At 38.3% G+C, this 13,969-nt stretch overlaps 1 protein-coding gene across 2 annotated transcripts in view; it reads right to left on the bottom strand.

The window, feature by feature from the left end:
- TLK1 (tousled like kinase 1) overlaps window positions 1-12,755 on the bottom strand; it is a 160,264-nt gene extending 147,509 nt beyond the window's left edge. The window contains exon 1 of one of the 2 annotated variants that reach the window (XM_078146975.1): window positions 12,692-12,755. Coding sequence is in view for 1 of the 2 variants with exons in the window: in XM_020990947.2 (XP_020846606.1) it covers window positions 11,773-11,920 (148 nt within the window). In the remaining variant the exon portion in view is untranslated. Of the gene's footprint in view, window positions 1-11,772; window positions 12,435-12,691 lie in introns of those variants that run through there. The other variant, XM_020990947.2, reaches the window with a different exon arrangement.
- Window positions 12,756-13,969: the final 1,214 nt, after the last annotated feature.

Below are 13,969 nucleotides of genomic sequence, written 5' to 3'. Positions count from 1 at the left end.
GACTACAATTTAAATTGTATATCTTAACCACTAAGAACAATTACTACGGGAGACATTTAATAAAGGTATGTTGAAATGAATTGAATTAGTAACAATTTAATAGAATTATACCTTCAAAACTGGGACATCAGAGATCATCTAATCCAACCCTCTCATTTTACAAATAAGGAAACTCAAGACCAGAAAGGTTAAGTGACTTTGCCAATGTCACAACAAGAATAAGTGGCAGTGACAGGCTTTGAAACCAGTTCCTTTAACCCCAGCACTCTTTACATTGTACCATTTGGTCTCCTTGTATACTGGATGCAAAGAAGAACTTGATTACCCATTGATAACAATGTATTTTGTAACCGGAGATAAAGAAGTTTTACATAGACTGCACATCAAAAAACTCTGAGGTTCAATCTCACACCCAAAAAATAGACAAAGATGACAAAAGATGGGAATCTTCAATGTTGAATGGGTTGTGGAAAGACAGGAATGCTAACCAACTCATCAACACAAAGTAACAAAAGCAGTGTTCCACACCAATAGCCTTTCACCTTTGCAAAGAAAGAGTGGGCCAGGACATGTCTTCTCATATCACTTTCTATAGTGATATGAGGCCAAGCTTTATCATAATATTAGACTTTTTTTGATATTGCTTAATTTTTGTAAATTTCTCCCCTCTACTTATTTTTTGTTCTAAGGCTTTCTGCAGGAAGGGAGAGAAAGAGGTATAAGATGGGAAATACAGATAATGCAAAAACAAAATATGTCAGTAAGTTTGACTTTTTTATTGATTCCTTATTTTTATATAAGGAAATTCCAAACAAAATGTCAACTTTAAAAATATTCTACATCGTACTTCTAAGTCATGCTAATTTCTAATTAAAAGATACAAAATTCAAGGATTAACAAAAATGTTTCCAAAATTTTTTAAAAAGTCAATTTTATAAGTCTTATCTAGTTTTGGGAAATGGAAGGAGGATAATAATCTCAAAAGGTCCTAGCAAGCATGCCCAATTTCATTATCAACAAACTCATCATGAATTTTTTATCATAAAATTTCTAGGGCTTTGAAGATTCAGTGTCTGTGACAAACCAAATAATTTTCTTTTGTCCCCATTATTTTTGATCACTACAACCCCTTTGGGCAGCTAGGTGGCACAGTGGATAGAGTTCTGAACCTGGAGTCAGGAAGACTCATCTTCCTGAGTCAAATCTGGCCTCAGACACTCACTAGCTGTGTGATCCTGGGCAAGTCACTTACCCATGTTTGCCTCAGTTTCCTCATCTGTAAAATGAGGTACAGAAGGAAGTGGCAAAACCACTACAATGTCTTTGCTAAGAAAATCCCAAATGGGGTCACAAAGAATAGGACACAACTGAAACAGCAGAACGACTACCGTCCCTACAACCTACAAAAGAACAGGCAATTTCAAACTAATCTAAGTGGCTTTAACAAAAACAAACAAAAAAAACCCTAACAGAATCAGAAGTTAGGGCATGTATAAACAAGAGGAAGTTTTTGCTATATTACATTAGTAATAAGCAGTACTTTTAAGTATCAGTGCAACAGAGCTGAGAATAGGTACTTCTTTATGAAATGCTCATCCTCATCTCTGCAAAACACAAACTGAAACACCATTATGGTGAGACATTCATCTAATAAGATCTAAGTTTACAACCAGAACTACTAAATTCAGCCAGGCATTTACCATAACTATCATTGAGCTCTAAGAATTTGAATGAACAGTCATAATAATATGGTATTTATATAACCAGTTTATGTTGCCAAATTGCCTTATATATTTACCAGTTAGTCCCCATCAATATTTTAGGAGATAATGTATCTCCATTTAAGTAGGCAAAGTGGAGATTAAAGCATAATTTGTCCAAAGTCACAATTAAACTATAATTCTTTGTCCTCTAATCCCACAATTTTTTTTTAATTTGCATACTTTAAAAGTAAATAAATTTGTTTATACAAAAAGCATTATCATAATTTGATTTTCATTCATTCATGGGATATTTACATATCCTCTTAAAATAATGTTGGTAAGGAAAACAGAAATTTAAACAAACTTCACTTATGGCTCTTAGTATGTTGCCTTGTATTGAATCTCAAATTGACTAATACTTAAAATCTAGCTGTTCATGGTTAATTTTAATGAAATATCTCAAGATATTTTTAAAAATTAAAGCACTAAAGGTTGGAGAGGCTGCAGAAAGTCAGACACACTAACACAAACTTGTTAGTGAGCCAACAGTAGCATTAGTGCAATCATTAGGGAAAGTAATATGTAATTACAAGAAGTAACAATAATATCCATATGCCCTTGATCCAGGAACCTCCTTTTCCAGCATGCACTCCAAGCAGGTCAAAGATAAAGAAAACTCTCATATACTCCAAAATATTTATAACAGAACTTTTCTATGGTAGTAAAGAAATAGGAACAAGGTGGGTGCCCAACCAAAGATGAATGGCTAAACAAACTGTGGTACATCAATGTAATAAGATATTACCATAGTGAAAGTAACAACTAATACAAAGAATTCAGACTTATATGAACAGAAGCAGAATGAAGTTAGCAGAACCAGGCAAATTATGCATGAGTACAACAAAGTAAATGGAAACAATGAAACAAAACTGAATACTGAATAACAGTGACTAAGAAGAGTTTAGGAAATGCCCCTTGCTCCCTCTTTGAGGAGGTGTAGTGTTTCATATGCATAGACACACAAGTGTTAATTTAAGATTCACTTGATGTGTTGGCTAGTTTGCTGAAATGCCTCCCTACTCCCACTTTATCTTTTATTTGAGAGACAGCCTCCTGGGTAGGAAAGGGGAGAGGAAAGAATACATTTGGAAATGAAGGTGTTAGAAAAATAAGGTGTAAACTTAAAAAATTTTTTATAATCTATACCAGGATTGCTTAACATTTTTTGTGTCATGCACTCCTTTGGCAGTCTGGTGAAGCCAGTGGACCTTTTCTCAGAATGTTTTTAAAATACATAAACTTATAATGGAAACCAATTACACTGAAATGGTTATCAAAATATAAATATAAAAAAGTGTAAAGACCCCAAGTTAAAAACTCCTGACCTCTACCAACAACAAAAAAATTACAGTCTTAAAAAAAGAAAAGTGACATTTAGAAATGTTATATATTGAATCTACCATCCTGTATTTTCCTTATCACTTTGTTCTATACTGAGAGGTAGTATAGTAAAATGGAAAGGGCAATGAATTTAGCATACTCATGTATGGACTCAAGTTCTATCTCCAATGTTATAAAAGCTCTAAGTACAGGCAATATACAATTTCTGGGCCTTAATTTCTTCATCTATAAAATGAGAATACCAACACAGAGGGTTGTATCAAAGATAATATTGTAAAAAACTTGCTAAATTTCAAACTGCTATGTGTTGGCTTTTAATTATATCATAGTGAATTGATTTTCCTAAGCATATGAAAAGGACATCATCTAGACTGGGGGATAATTTACCTAACAAATATCAAGGGTTGGGGTCTCTTGCAACTTTTCCTGCCCTCTAACTTTTCTCCATTTACATAAAAATTTGTAAATAATTCTGATTTACCCCAATTATACCATGTAGTTATATAATAACACCAGTGAGATATGTTCACAAAATGTAACATTCCAATGAATAATCTACTTCGAACGATTATATCATTTGGGGCAAAACATAAATGCAGAGATAGGCTGCCATTAGAAAAGATACATGGAAGAAACAAACAGAACAAAAACTGGCATTAATTGGAATGGCAACCATAAGAAAACTGCACCCTTTTCAAAGTGTTACAAGAATCTTAGAACTGGAAGATGCCTAAGAGGCCCAGAAGTCTAATCCCAACCATGCTTAAATTATGAACTCCCCTCATTATCCCTAGCATGTGATTATCAAATTTGAAGACCTTGGGCAGAAAAGAACTCCTAAAGCAGCCCATTTCCCTTCTGGGTAGCTCCACCAGGAAATGTTTCCTTATAATCCTCTAGATTCTGACTCCTTGTAACTTATACATATTGGTTCAGTCTTAGTTCTACCTCTGGGGCCAATTCCACTTTCAACTATCTTCAAAAGCCTTTGGTCCTTACAAAGATCCAATAAGAGTCAACATAAAACAATCTTGTCAATAAGGAATTTAAAAGCCAGATTTGCCGGGAAGGACTCAACCTGAGTTTTGGAACTTCTGTAATTCAGAATGTTGCTTATGAAAGCATAATTCCAGGCATGGGATGATGGTGGCATGAATTTCTCCGAGATGAGGATAGTATAAGGAAGGTGGCAAGACTGTGCCCAGTGTATCTAAAATAAGTATATGAAGTGTTAAGGTTGGAAGAGTAAAATTATAGGCCCTCAAAGATGGCAGGGACTATCAGAGGCCATCTAGTCCAGCAAGTACCTGAATAGGAATCACTTCTTCAACATCCCTAATAAGTCGTCATCCAATCTCTACTTGAAGGCCTTCCACACTGGAGAACTTACTATCAGGGCAGCCCACTCCCCTTCTGGACAGTTCTAACTGTTGGCAAGTTTTTTTTTCCTTATACAAAACTGAAATGTATCTCACAAACTCCTCCCTCTTATAGGTAGGTTGACTGAACTTCATTTCTTTTCATAGAAAAATCTCAACTGGAATAATCAGGATCACAGATTTAGAACTGAAAAGGCCTTCAGACTACATCTAGTCTCACCTCTTCATTTTTTAAATGAGAAATCAGAGTTCAGAAAGATTAAGCGACTTGCCCAAGGTCACACAGGTAACAAATGGCAGAACTGGTTCCTTTTGTGTGTTCATCTCCAGCACCTAGGACAGCATATAGCAGGTGAGTAATAAATCTCTATTAAATGAAGTCCTTTTTCCTTGTACTTAGGCCAATTTAACTTTTTGTTAATTGGTGGCTAACTGAAATCTCTTCTGGTTTCAAACTTTATCAAGAACTATTCTAAAAAGGTGCTAGTATGTTTTACTGCCTTATTAAATAGAACATAATAATAGAATCTTTCAGTGGTCATGGTTACATAAAACAATTATGGTTATATAACGCAGATAATAATAGCTAATATTTACATGGCAACTAAGATTTGCAAAGCACTTTTACATATATTATCTAATTTGGGGCTCTTAATAAGCTTTTGAAGTAGGTGCTATTATTATCCCCATTTTACAGATGAGGATATTGAGACTTGGGCTAAAGCTAAGCAAAAGTGTCTGAGGCAAGATATGAACTCATGTCTTCCCAAGGTCCTTTTCACATCCAACATTCTATCCACTATTGCCAATATCTCATTTCCATGAAAAGCAGGAGATCTGTTTTGTTTTGGCATTAAAAGCACGAGTCCACACATTTTTACAACTTCTTCTCCCTTAGTTCTAAATTCAAGAAATTAAAAAATAAAAAAAGACATAGGCTAGGTGAAGGATCTTTAATTACATCAAAGTGTGGAGATATATAAAGTCAGGACATCTCTGAAAACTGTTGATGTTTTTACTGAGATGTTCAGCAGTATCTGAAGATGTAAGGGAATGGACACATCAGAAACAAGACAGACAGGAGTCTAAAGTGTGACTGTGGCAGCTGCTGTAGAAGTACTGAAGACACCACAGAGGAAGCATCTTGACTCTCAAGGAACTTGTCTTCTATTAACTGAAGGCACAAAGCCCAGCCACAAAGTTTCTGTAATTGTTAGGCAAGAGGAGATGTGATCAAAAAGTAGGGATTCTTAACCTGGTCTGTGCATAGATTTCAGAAAGTCCAGAAATTTTGAAGGGAAAAAAAATTACACCTTTATTTCAGTATAATTGGTTTCCTTTAAAATCACATGCTTAATACATTTAAAAAACATTCTGAGAGCAGGTCCAATGGGCTTTAAAGCCAGTAGGCTTTAAAAGATGGACAAAAGTGTCTATGAAACAAAAATGTTAAAGAATCCCTGTCTTCAAGGATAGCTGAGATAGAAGGTTTTTTTTGTTTTTTCTTTTGGCTAGGCAATGGGGTTAAGTGACTTGCCCAGGATCACACAGCTAGTGAGTGTTCTGTATCTGAGGCCGGATTTGAACTCAGGTTCTCCTGAATCCAGGGCCAGTGCTCTATCCACTGTGCCAACTGGCTGCCCCAGAGATAGAAGTTTTTAGGAAAGAACCCATGCAAAAAATACTGCTCAGGTTAAAAAAATTTACAGAACAAGTAAAACAGAATATTTTAAAGTATACTAGGAGAAACTATGTTCATCTAAGACATCTGAGAGGTCTAACACTTTTTGATAAGGCAATCATGCAGGTATCTAAGAATGTTAACTACTGAAGACAAAAATCAATGAGGAGAGGGAGGTTTCAGGAAGGTAAATTTCAGCTCAATATAAGGAGCTGTCCAATAGCTATAACTGTTGAAGATGATAGACATGCATCTCTATTATATATAGTACATAATTTTATGTTCTTTTGTATGTCTATATCAATATTTTAGACTATATATTCTAAAACAGCTAGGATTACTGCACCCGCATGAACTTAAAATGTCTTCTCATTAGAATCAAAACTAGAACTTTATTGATTTTTATGACCTTAAAGAAGTCACAACCCTGAGAAATGTTTTTCTGCTTTTAAGCAGGAAATTGTGACCTGCCACCCACAAAAAGATAAGAAATAATGTCAATGCTAGAACTAGAAGACACCTTGGGGAATGCATTTTCATTACAGAGCAACATGGCATAGTAGGAAAGTCAAATTCAAACTAGCTGTGAAATTCTGATTAAATGATGTAGCCTCTATGAGCCTCAGTTTCCTATATCTATAAAATGAGAATGTTGAAATTGATGATTATATGAAGCTGCAAACTCATAGAGTTACTAACAGAAACAGGACCAGAACTCTGATCTTCCGGCTCATAGTTTTTCCTGCATTTTGTTACCTTTCTTGTAGACTGTGCAAAAAAACAAAAGATAATGAAAATGAATGACATTTTTAGGATGATCCTTGAATCAAAAATGAACCATTTGATCTACATGCAGCAAAATATGAAATCCTTAAACCAAGTAGGCACTTAATAAATGCTGCTTGAATGTAAGGTTCCATCAATAACTGCACTTACTACATTGACCTCAGTCAGGCAAGTTATTAAAGCCCTTTGTGTCCATTTCTTTAAACATCTAAACATTGAATCTGAGTCACAGATTATGACTATTATGTACACAGAATACCTCACAAATATTAATTTCCAAAATTAAGGGGCAAATATTGCATAAGCAGATGACTGTCTGAATAAGGAATATAAAATTCTTCATTTGGTTTTGTCTTCTGGTGCTACTTAACATGTGCATTTTGAAAAACTCAAGAGATCTATTTAATTAAACAATTTTCCTTCATGCTTCCTCTCTAAGGAATCCTCAGTTAAAAAAAAATTGGAGCATTTTAAAGTATTTTGCTCTTGAATTTGAACAAATGTTACAAATAAAAAAGTCTACATAGACTATTTTGTTTACAATTTTTCTTTCAAAATTGAAAATCAGTACCCTATAGTATTATAAAATTCTACATTCAAACTTACTATAGCTCTTCTAAATGATACCATAAGCAGTGTATGATTCCCTAAAATGTCTTCAAAGCGTATGTATTTCACAGGGAATTTAGCAAGATTGCAGGAAGACTGATCATATTTACTCCAATAAGTGCAGAAAAAATCTACGGAGAAAAAGTACAATATAAATGCAAAATAGTAATGAAATCAACAATACAATTTCATACTGCTGACAAGAGAATATTCCAGAATGTCTGTAGATGTTTAAATACAGTCTAAATGTAGAAAAGTTAATTAGAATCTTAGAACTGAAAAGCAATTGAAAAGGTCATCTAGAACAACCTCTTACACAATGCAAGAATTTTTTCTATTTCTATATACAACCTCTCCCTGAAAACTTCTAGAGACAGGGTGCTAGATGCATCTCACTTCACTGTTGAAAAGCTGTAAGCTGCATAAGAGCTATGCAGACCAGTATCACATCTCCATTTAGTTGTCACTTCTCCAGTTCACACATCTTAAGTTCCTCACATGAAACTGTTTCCAGAACACCTTAACCACCCTCATCTGAATACCTTCCAATTAGTCAATCTCTTTTAAAATGCTGCACCCATAAATGAAAACAATAATGGAGATGTGATTTGACCAGGACAGAATTCACTACAACTTTCTTCTTATAACCTGAACACTGTTCTTCGGCAAATGCCGTCTAAGATTGATGAAATGTGAGTGACATACCAAGAAACACACTTCTAGGTCTCTGACAACACAAAGGTTTATAAGAAACATGTAGTAAATCTTTGTTTTCAGTTTTTCCTATTTTCATATAGAATCAAATACTCAAATTGCTATAATCAGGGTAGCCTTCTTTTTAAGTACAGAAACAGGAAGAACAACAACTTAATTGTTCTGCAATCCTACATTTATGAATAACATCTAGTAGGCTTTGTCAGGCTTATAGTAAATGTTCAATAAAAGCAATGCTACTCATAGTTCATAGAAAAGATAAAGCAGATTTGAGCAGAAAAGAAAATTCAAGGAAAGATTCCTAACTTAATAGTTAATTTGATTACATTAGTAATAACTCATAACCTGATCCACAAACAAATCACTAGTTTATGTGAAACTAGGCTCTAAGGACTAGTTCAAGTAAACTGCAGTTGAGTTTGATTTATTTACCAATTTTTTATCCCCTACAGTTTAAAGATCATTAAGAAAAACAGAGATGTCATTGGTTTAAATGACCAAACAGGAGCACCAGATATCAATTCCCATATAGCTCCTAAAGAGTTTCATTTTTATAATTCCAGCACCCAGCACTGCCAGGCACATAGTTAGTACTTTAAAATATTTGTTGAATTACAAAAAAAAAACACCTCAGGAGACTCAAGGAATTCAAATAAGCAAACATTTAACACCAGTGGGCCAAGCATAGATACAAAATGAAACTGCCCCAGGCCATAAGAATAAAGCAACAGGTCTAGACTACAGTTATTCCAACAAATTTCCCAGACCCACATTAGAAAACTTGGGATTGGCTTTAATTTTTTTTAAGTGAAGAGGAATTGAGAACTTCAATACTGACATTCAAATCACTAAATGCATTAGGTCACAAACTTTTTTAAAACAACTTCAAAAAGGTCAAATAAATCAATTCACAGATGAAGACATTCTCTTATAAGAATCCATTTAAAAAGTTAAATCTGTTTTACTAGCATAGATCAAATCTGAAAATATAATCAATACTTTATCCCTGAAACTTAAAATTTACTATAATAATATATTAACAAATTAAGGAAAATATTTTTTCAGAGGACACCAGTCTGTTTTCAACTCGACACATACAGGTAAGTTCCATTTACATTAAGGCCTCTTACAAGCACTCAACAAGAGAATAAATTGAGTTCCTCACATATCTCTCAAACCATCTCATATTTATATAACATACTGACATGCATAATTGGGAAAATGTGCTAAGCACTTGTTAAACCGTAAACTGCGGATTTATGCTCAACGCAACATATTACGATGCAGATACTTGGGGTTTTAGACATGCAATTCCCCTTAGCATTAACGTAAACTCTGAGACTAAAGCCCTATGAATTGAGATGAAAACACAATCCCAGACTGCTAACGCTATAGCTTACTTTCTTGTCAAATGGAAACATCCCACAGTGCCCTTAACAGTTACTTGATGTGAATTTTAAGCTTTCGACAAAAGTATCCTGGTGTTTCAAGAATTAGTATCTATGAAATTGACACAAAATTCCCCACAATCTAGACCACAGAAAAAACATAAACAAAAAACAAAAACAAAAAAACCTCTATTTGATAAAGCTATTTGACAAAGTTTTAAATAACGACTACTGACTACTTCCTTTCATCCCTTCCCCATTCCAACTGCATACTTTTTTTTTTGAAAAGCACAACTGTCATTCCTGATAACAAAAGTTGTTACTGCATAATCTCTCAAGCTTGAGGGCCTAGATTTTTGTAGCCTGAAAAGTACTAGTTTATTTTGTTGTTCACTGATGCAAAGTAACAACCAAATGGGCCAACGTACCCTGAAAAAGGCAGAAAAAACAAAGTATTTTACATATTGGTCTTTTTCCAATTCATTATCATATTCAACTAAAACTATATAACAAATCAGAAATAACATGGTAAGGACTACCATACTATTTAAATAGCATTAAGGAAAGGAGGAACACAAGATGCCACCGAATTTTTAAATTGAACTGATTTGCTAAATTTGAGCCAGGATATACTCAAACCATTTTTAAAAAATAATTAGCATGCAGTTTTTGGAGGTGAGATGAAAGCAGAAAATGTCTGTCAATTTATTCAGCATATTTAATGGATGCCATAAATCAAACCTTTTCATGAATTTTCTAGAGCACATTCATGCCAATCTTTGAGCCTGCTATTGTCACTTTCACACATGCTCATAGGTACCACAATGACAAGAAATGGCATATCTGTCAACTACTGGTTTAGAGATTAAAAGGACACACCAGTGATTATACATTTTCATAGCTATGAATATTAAATATTTTACAAATCTTTTCAAAATAAGCTGCACTACGCATGTCCTTCGAAATAAGGTCTTTGATGTCTTTCAAAGATTCATTACAGTATATTTACCTTTTGTCGACCCGCCTCCCAAAAAAATGGTGCTACAACGTTTTCTGAATAAGGCACCTGCCTATGGGCGTTTGAGTAAATTTCCAAGAGCCTGATTAGAATACTGCTAAAGTTAGGGCAAAATATGATTTTATAGGGGGCACTTTCCTCTCCAAAAATAGATGTATTCCTAGGTTTCATTTTACGTTCAATACTTTTAAATTAAATACAGCAAGTTGTAATTTTAGCTAAAAGCCCTCCGATAACTCACTAGCTGTATAATTGCTACATCTGGTGGCAACATATTTGAATGCAAGGAGCCAGAAGTTGGACAGCAATCGTAACAGAAAAGAGCAAGAATGATTCGCTTGCACATAACCTTTATGCTGACATTCTACACACACATACCCCCCACAATATCCTTTTCTCTTAGCAAGGAAGTGTTCCACTTACAGTAGAAAACAAGAATGCACAAACACTCCAGAGATGATGGGGAAGGAAAGTTGCAACCATTTGAAAGGGGTGGTTTAGGAAACCTGCCTACAAGAAGGTTTGTCTTTTCAATGACTCTGGGGGCGGCGCAAGGGATCAAAGTCCTCCACGACAACCTTTTTTTTTTTCTCCAGAACGCCTCTCTCGAATCCCCACAAGGAAGCGACCCCCTCCTCCTGAGGGGCAGCCTGAAGCACGCTGGCCAGTTTCAGGCAGCACAGAAGCTTTCAGGAAGGGGACCGCCTCTGTGGGAGGAGTGCAATAGGCTACGGGGAAAGGGGAGGGGGCACAAGAAGGATGAAGGCAGTGGGGAAAAGGGAGGAGGGAGGTGAGATCCACCATCGATTTAGGAGAAGGGTGTTAAAGAGTAACTAAGCTCCGAGGTTCGTCTCCAGGAGCAAGGACGGACCCCGAGGCACGCCAGAAAAAGTGGTGCGCCCTGCCCGCCCCTCCATCTGCCAGTCGCCCCCCGAAGCACCCCACCACCCGCCTCAGCCCGGCGGCGGCCCCCGGGCCGGCTTGGGCCGCCCCATCCCCCACCTGCAGGGTCCCCGGGAGCAGGGCTGGGGTCCGAGGGGGAGCCCTGGCCGCAGCACCGGCGCGGGGCGCGACGCGGCGCGGCGGTATTTACCTTCCTTGGGCCTCCCGGATGGCGGCGTGTGATTCAGCAGCGACCTGGCTGCTGCCGCCGCCGCCGCCGAGCCCGGGGTTGGAGACGTGGAGAGCTGGGACCAAGATGGCGGCCCCTCCAAACTTCCACTGCTACTTTGGACACTCATCAAGCTACTTTCTGGGAAGCGGACACCCCCCCGGCGGCGGCGGCAACGGCGGCACCGGCATCCGCCTCAGTCATGGCCGGGGCCGTGATGAGGAGGGAGGGGAAGGAGGGAAGGGAGGGAGGGGAGGAGAAAGGGAGGGGAGGCAGAGGGGAGGGCGGGCGTCGAGGGGGGGATTCCTGGGGGGTCGCCGGCAGGAGGGCGCTCCGAGGGGAAGGGGAGAGCCTGGAGAGGTTTCCGCGGGCACAACCTGCCGGCCCCGCCGCACTGCGTCCGTCTGCCTCCGCTCCTCGCCCCTGTATCCGAGGCGGCAGCGGCGGCGGCTGCGCTGGGGCGGGGGGGCTGGGGCTGGGGCTGGCGGCGGAGGAGGAGGAGGCGGCGGCGGCGGCGGCGGGGTAACCTCTGCATCAGTTACAGCAGGAGGAGCAGGAGGAGGAGGCGGCGGCGGCGGCGTCACGCGCCGCCTGTGCAAACACTATCGCGAGGCTCCTGCACCTCCGGTAGCGGCGGCGGCAGCGGGAGCATGCATCGTGGGGGGAGGGACGTGTGCGGGGGGTGGGGGGGAGGAGATGGGAGGGAAGGAGCTACAGAGGGAGGAGATGATGGTGATTGACTCCCCCTACCTCCTCCTCTTGGGCGACCCCCCCGCCCGCCCAATCCTAGTGCAAAGTGTGAACACTAGCCACCCTGGCAGCCCAAGCTTCCCACCCCAACTGGAGCTGGCGGAGAACTCCCCCTCCTCCCGAGGCTCGCCCGGCACACGCGCTCCTCCACCTCCTTTTCCTCCTTCTCCTCCTCATGCCTGCTGAAAGCTAGTGGTCTCCACGGGCGCCGCCGCTGCCAGCAGTTCCAGCCGCAGCCACCTGACTTCCCCTTTTTTCTTACGGAAGCTAGGGTTACTGAAAACCCACCCACCCTGGGACCCCCTCCCATCCACTCACCCACCCCACCCCCTTTTTTTTTTTGGCTGGGGATGAGGATTGTACGTTGTGGAAGAAAAACTGCTTCTCCTGCAACTGCTTAGCTGTCACTTTCTGGCCGTTTTCAGTCTGAAAAGTTTAAACAAGGTTTCTTGTTTCCCGATTCCCAGATAGTCATCTTCCGTGCGCTGCTTCAAGTCTGACATACAGCAAAATCGGAGTAACGATGACCATTTAAGTAAAGTGGGAACGGAAAAAGCCACTTAAGAATTTAACGTTTTGTAAAATAAATATTTGAGATCGTCCAATGAAAGGACTTGCAAAGTATTATTGCCATACTTGTAAAAAAATACCCTAGTCTTTTATCAAAAATTACGGAGTAAAAATAAGTTGCAAAGTCTTTATACTATATTTAATGCTTTGTTTAATAATAGCTAGCAATCATATAGCACTTTAAGGTTTGCAAAGCGATTTACATATATGTATATGTATGTAGCTATATGTGACTACATGTGGCTGTATATCCTATATAGTGTATATATATATATAGCTATATAGGGATGTATATGTGATATATAGTACGTGTCTATGCTATATTATGAGTCCATGTGGAAATATAGCTACACACATGCACTGTATATCATATGTCCATATATAACTATGTATACATACATACACATACTGTATTATCTCCATTTTATACATGAGAAAACAGCCTGAGAAAGGTTAGGTGACTTGCCCAGGGTCACGAAGAGAGTAAATGTTTAAGGCAGAATTCAAATTCAGATCTTCCTGAGTCGGGAGCACTCTATCCACTATGCCACCAGACTGTTAATAGAACAGTCCAATACTCTTGTAAATTAACTTTTTTTCTTTTTCTTTCTTCTTTTTTAACTAGGGTAAACTATGATAGCTGTAATGTAGTGGGAAGAGCAATGAGTTTGAGATTAGAATCCTAGCTTTGGCACTAGCTTGTGGAAAGCATTTAACTTGTGTGCCCCAGTTTTTTCATTTGCAAAATGAAGATAATGCATATGCACACATATATGCATATAAGCACACACAGGATTTTGACCAACAAATGAGAATATATTAAAAGTATTTTGCACTCAATATTGTACCCTACAAATGT

The sequence above is a fragment of the Phascolarctos cinereus genome, unplaced genomic scaffold, assembly GCF_003287225.1.
Source record: "Phascolarctos cinereus isolate Bilbo 61053 unplaced genomic scaffold, phaCin_HiC Scaffold_726;HRSCAF=1367, whole genome shotgun sequence".
Lineage (NCBI taxonomy): Eukaryota > Metazoa > Chordata > Mammalia > Diprotodontia > Phascolarctidae > Phascolarctos > Phascolarctos cinereus.
The sequence above is the reverse complement of the archived record's forward strand: the minus strand, read 5'-3'. Positions and strand labels throughout refer to the sequence as shown.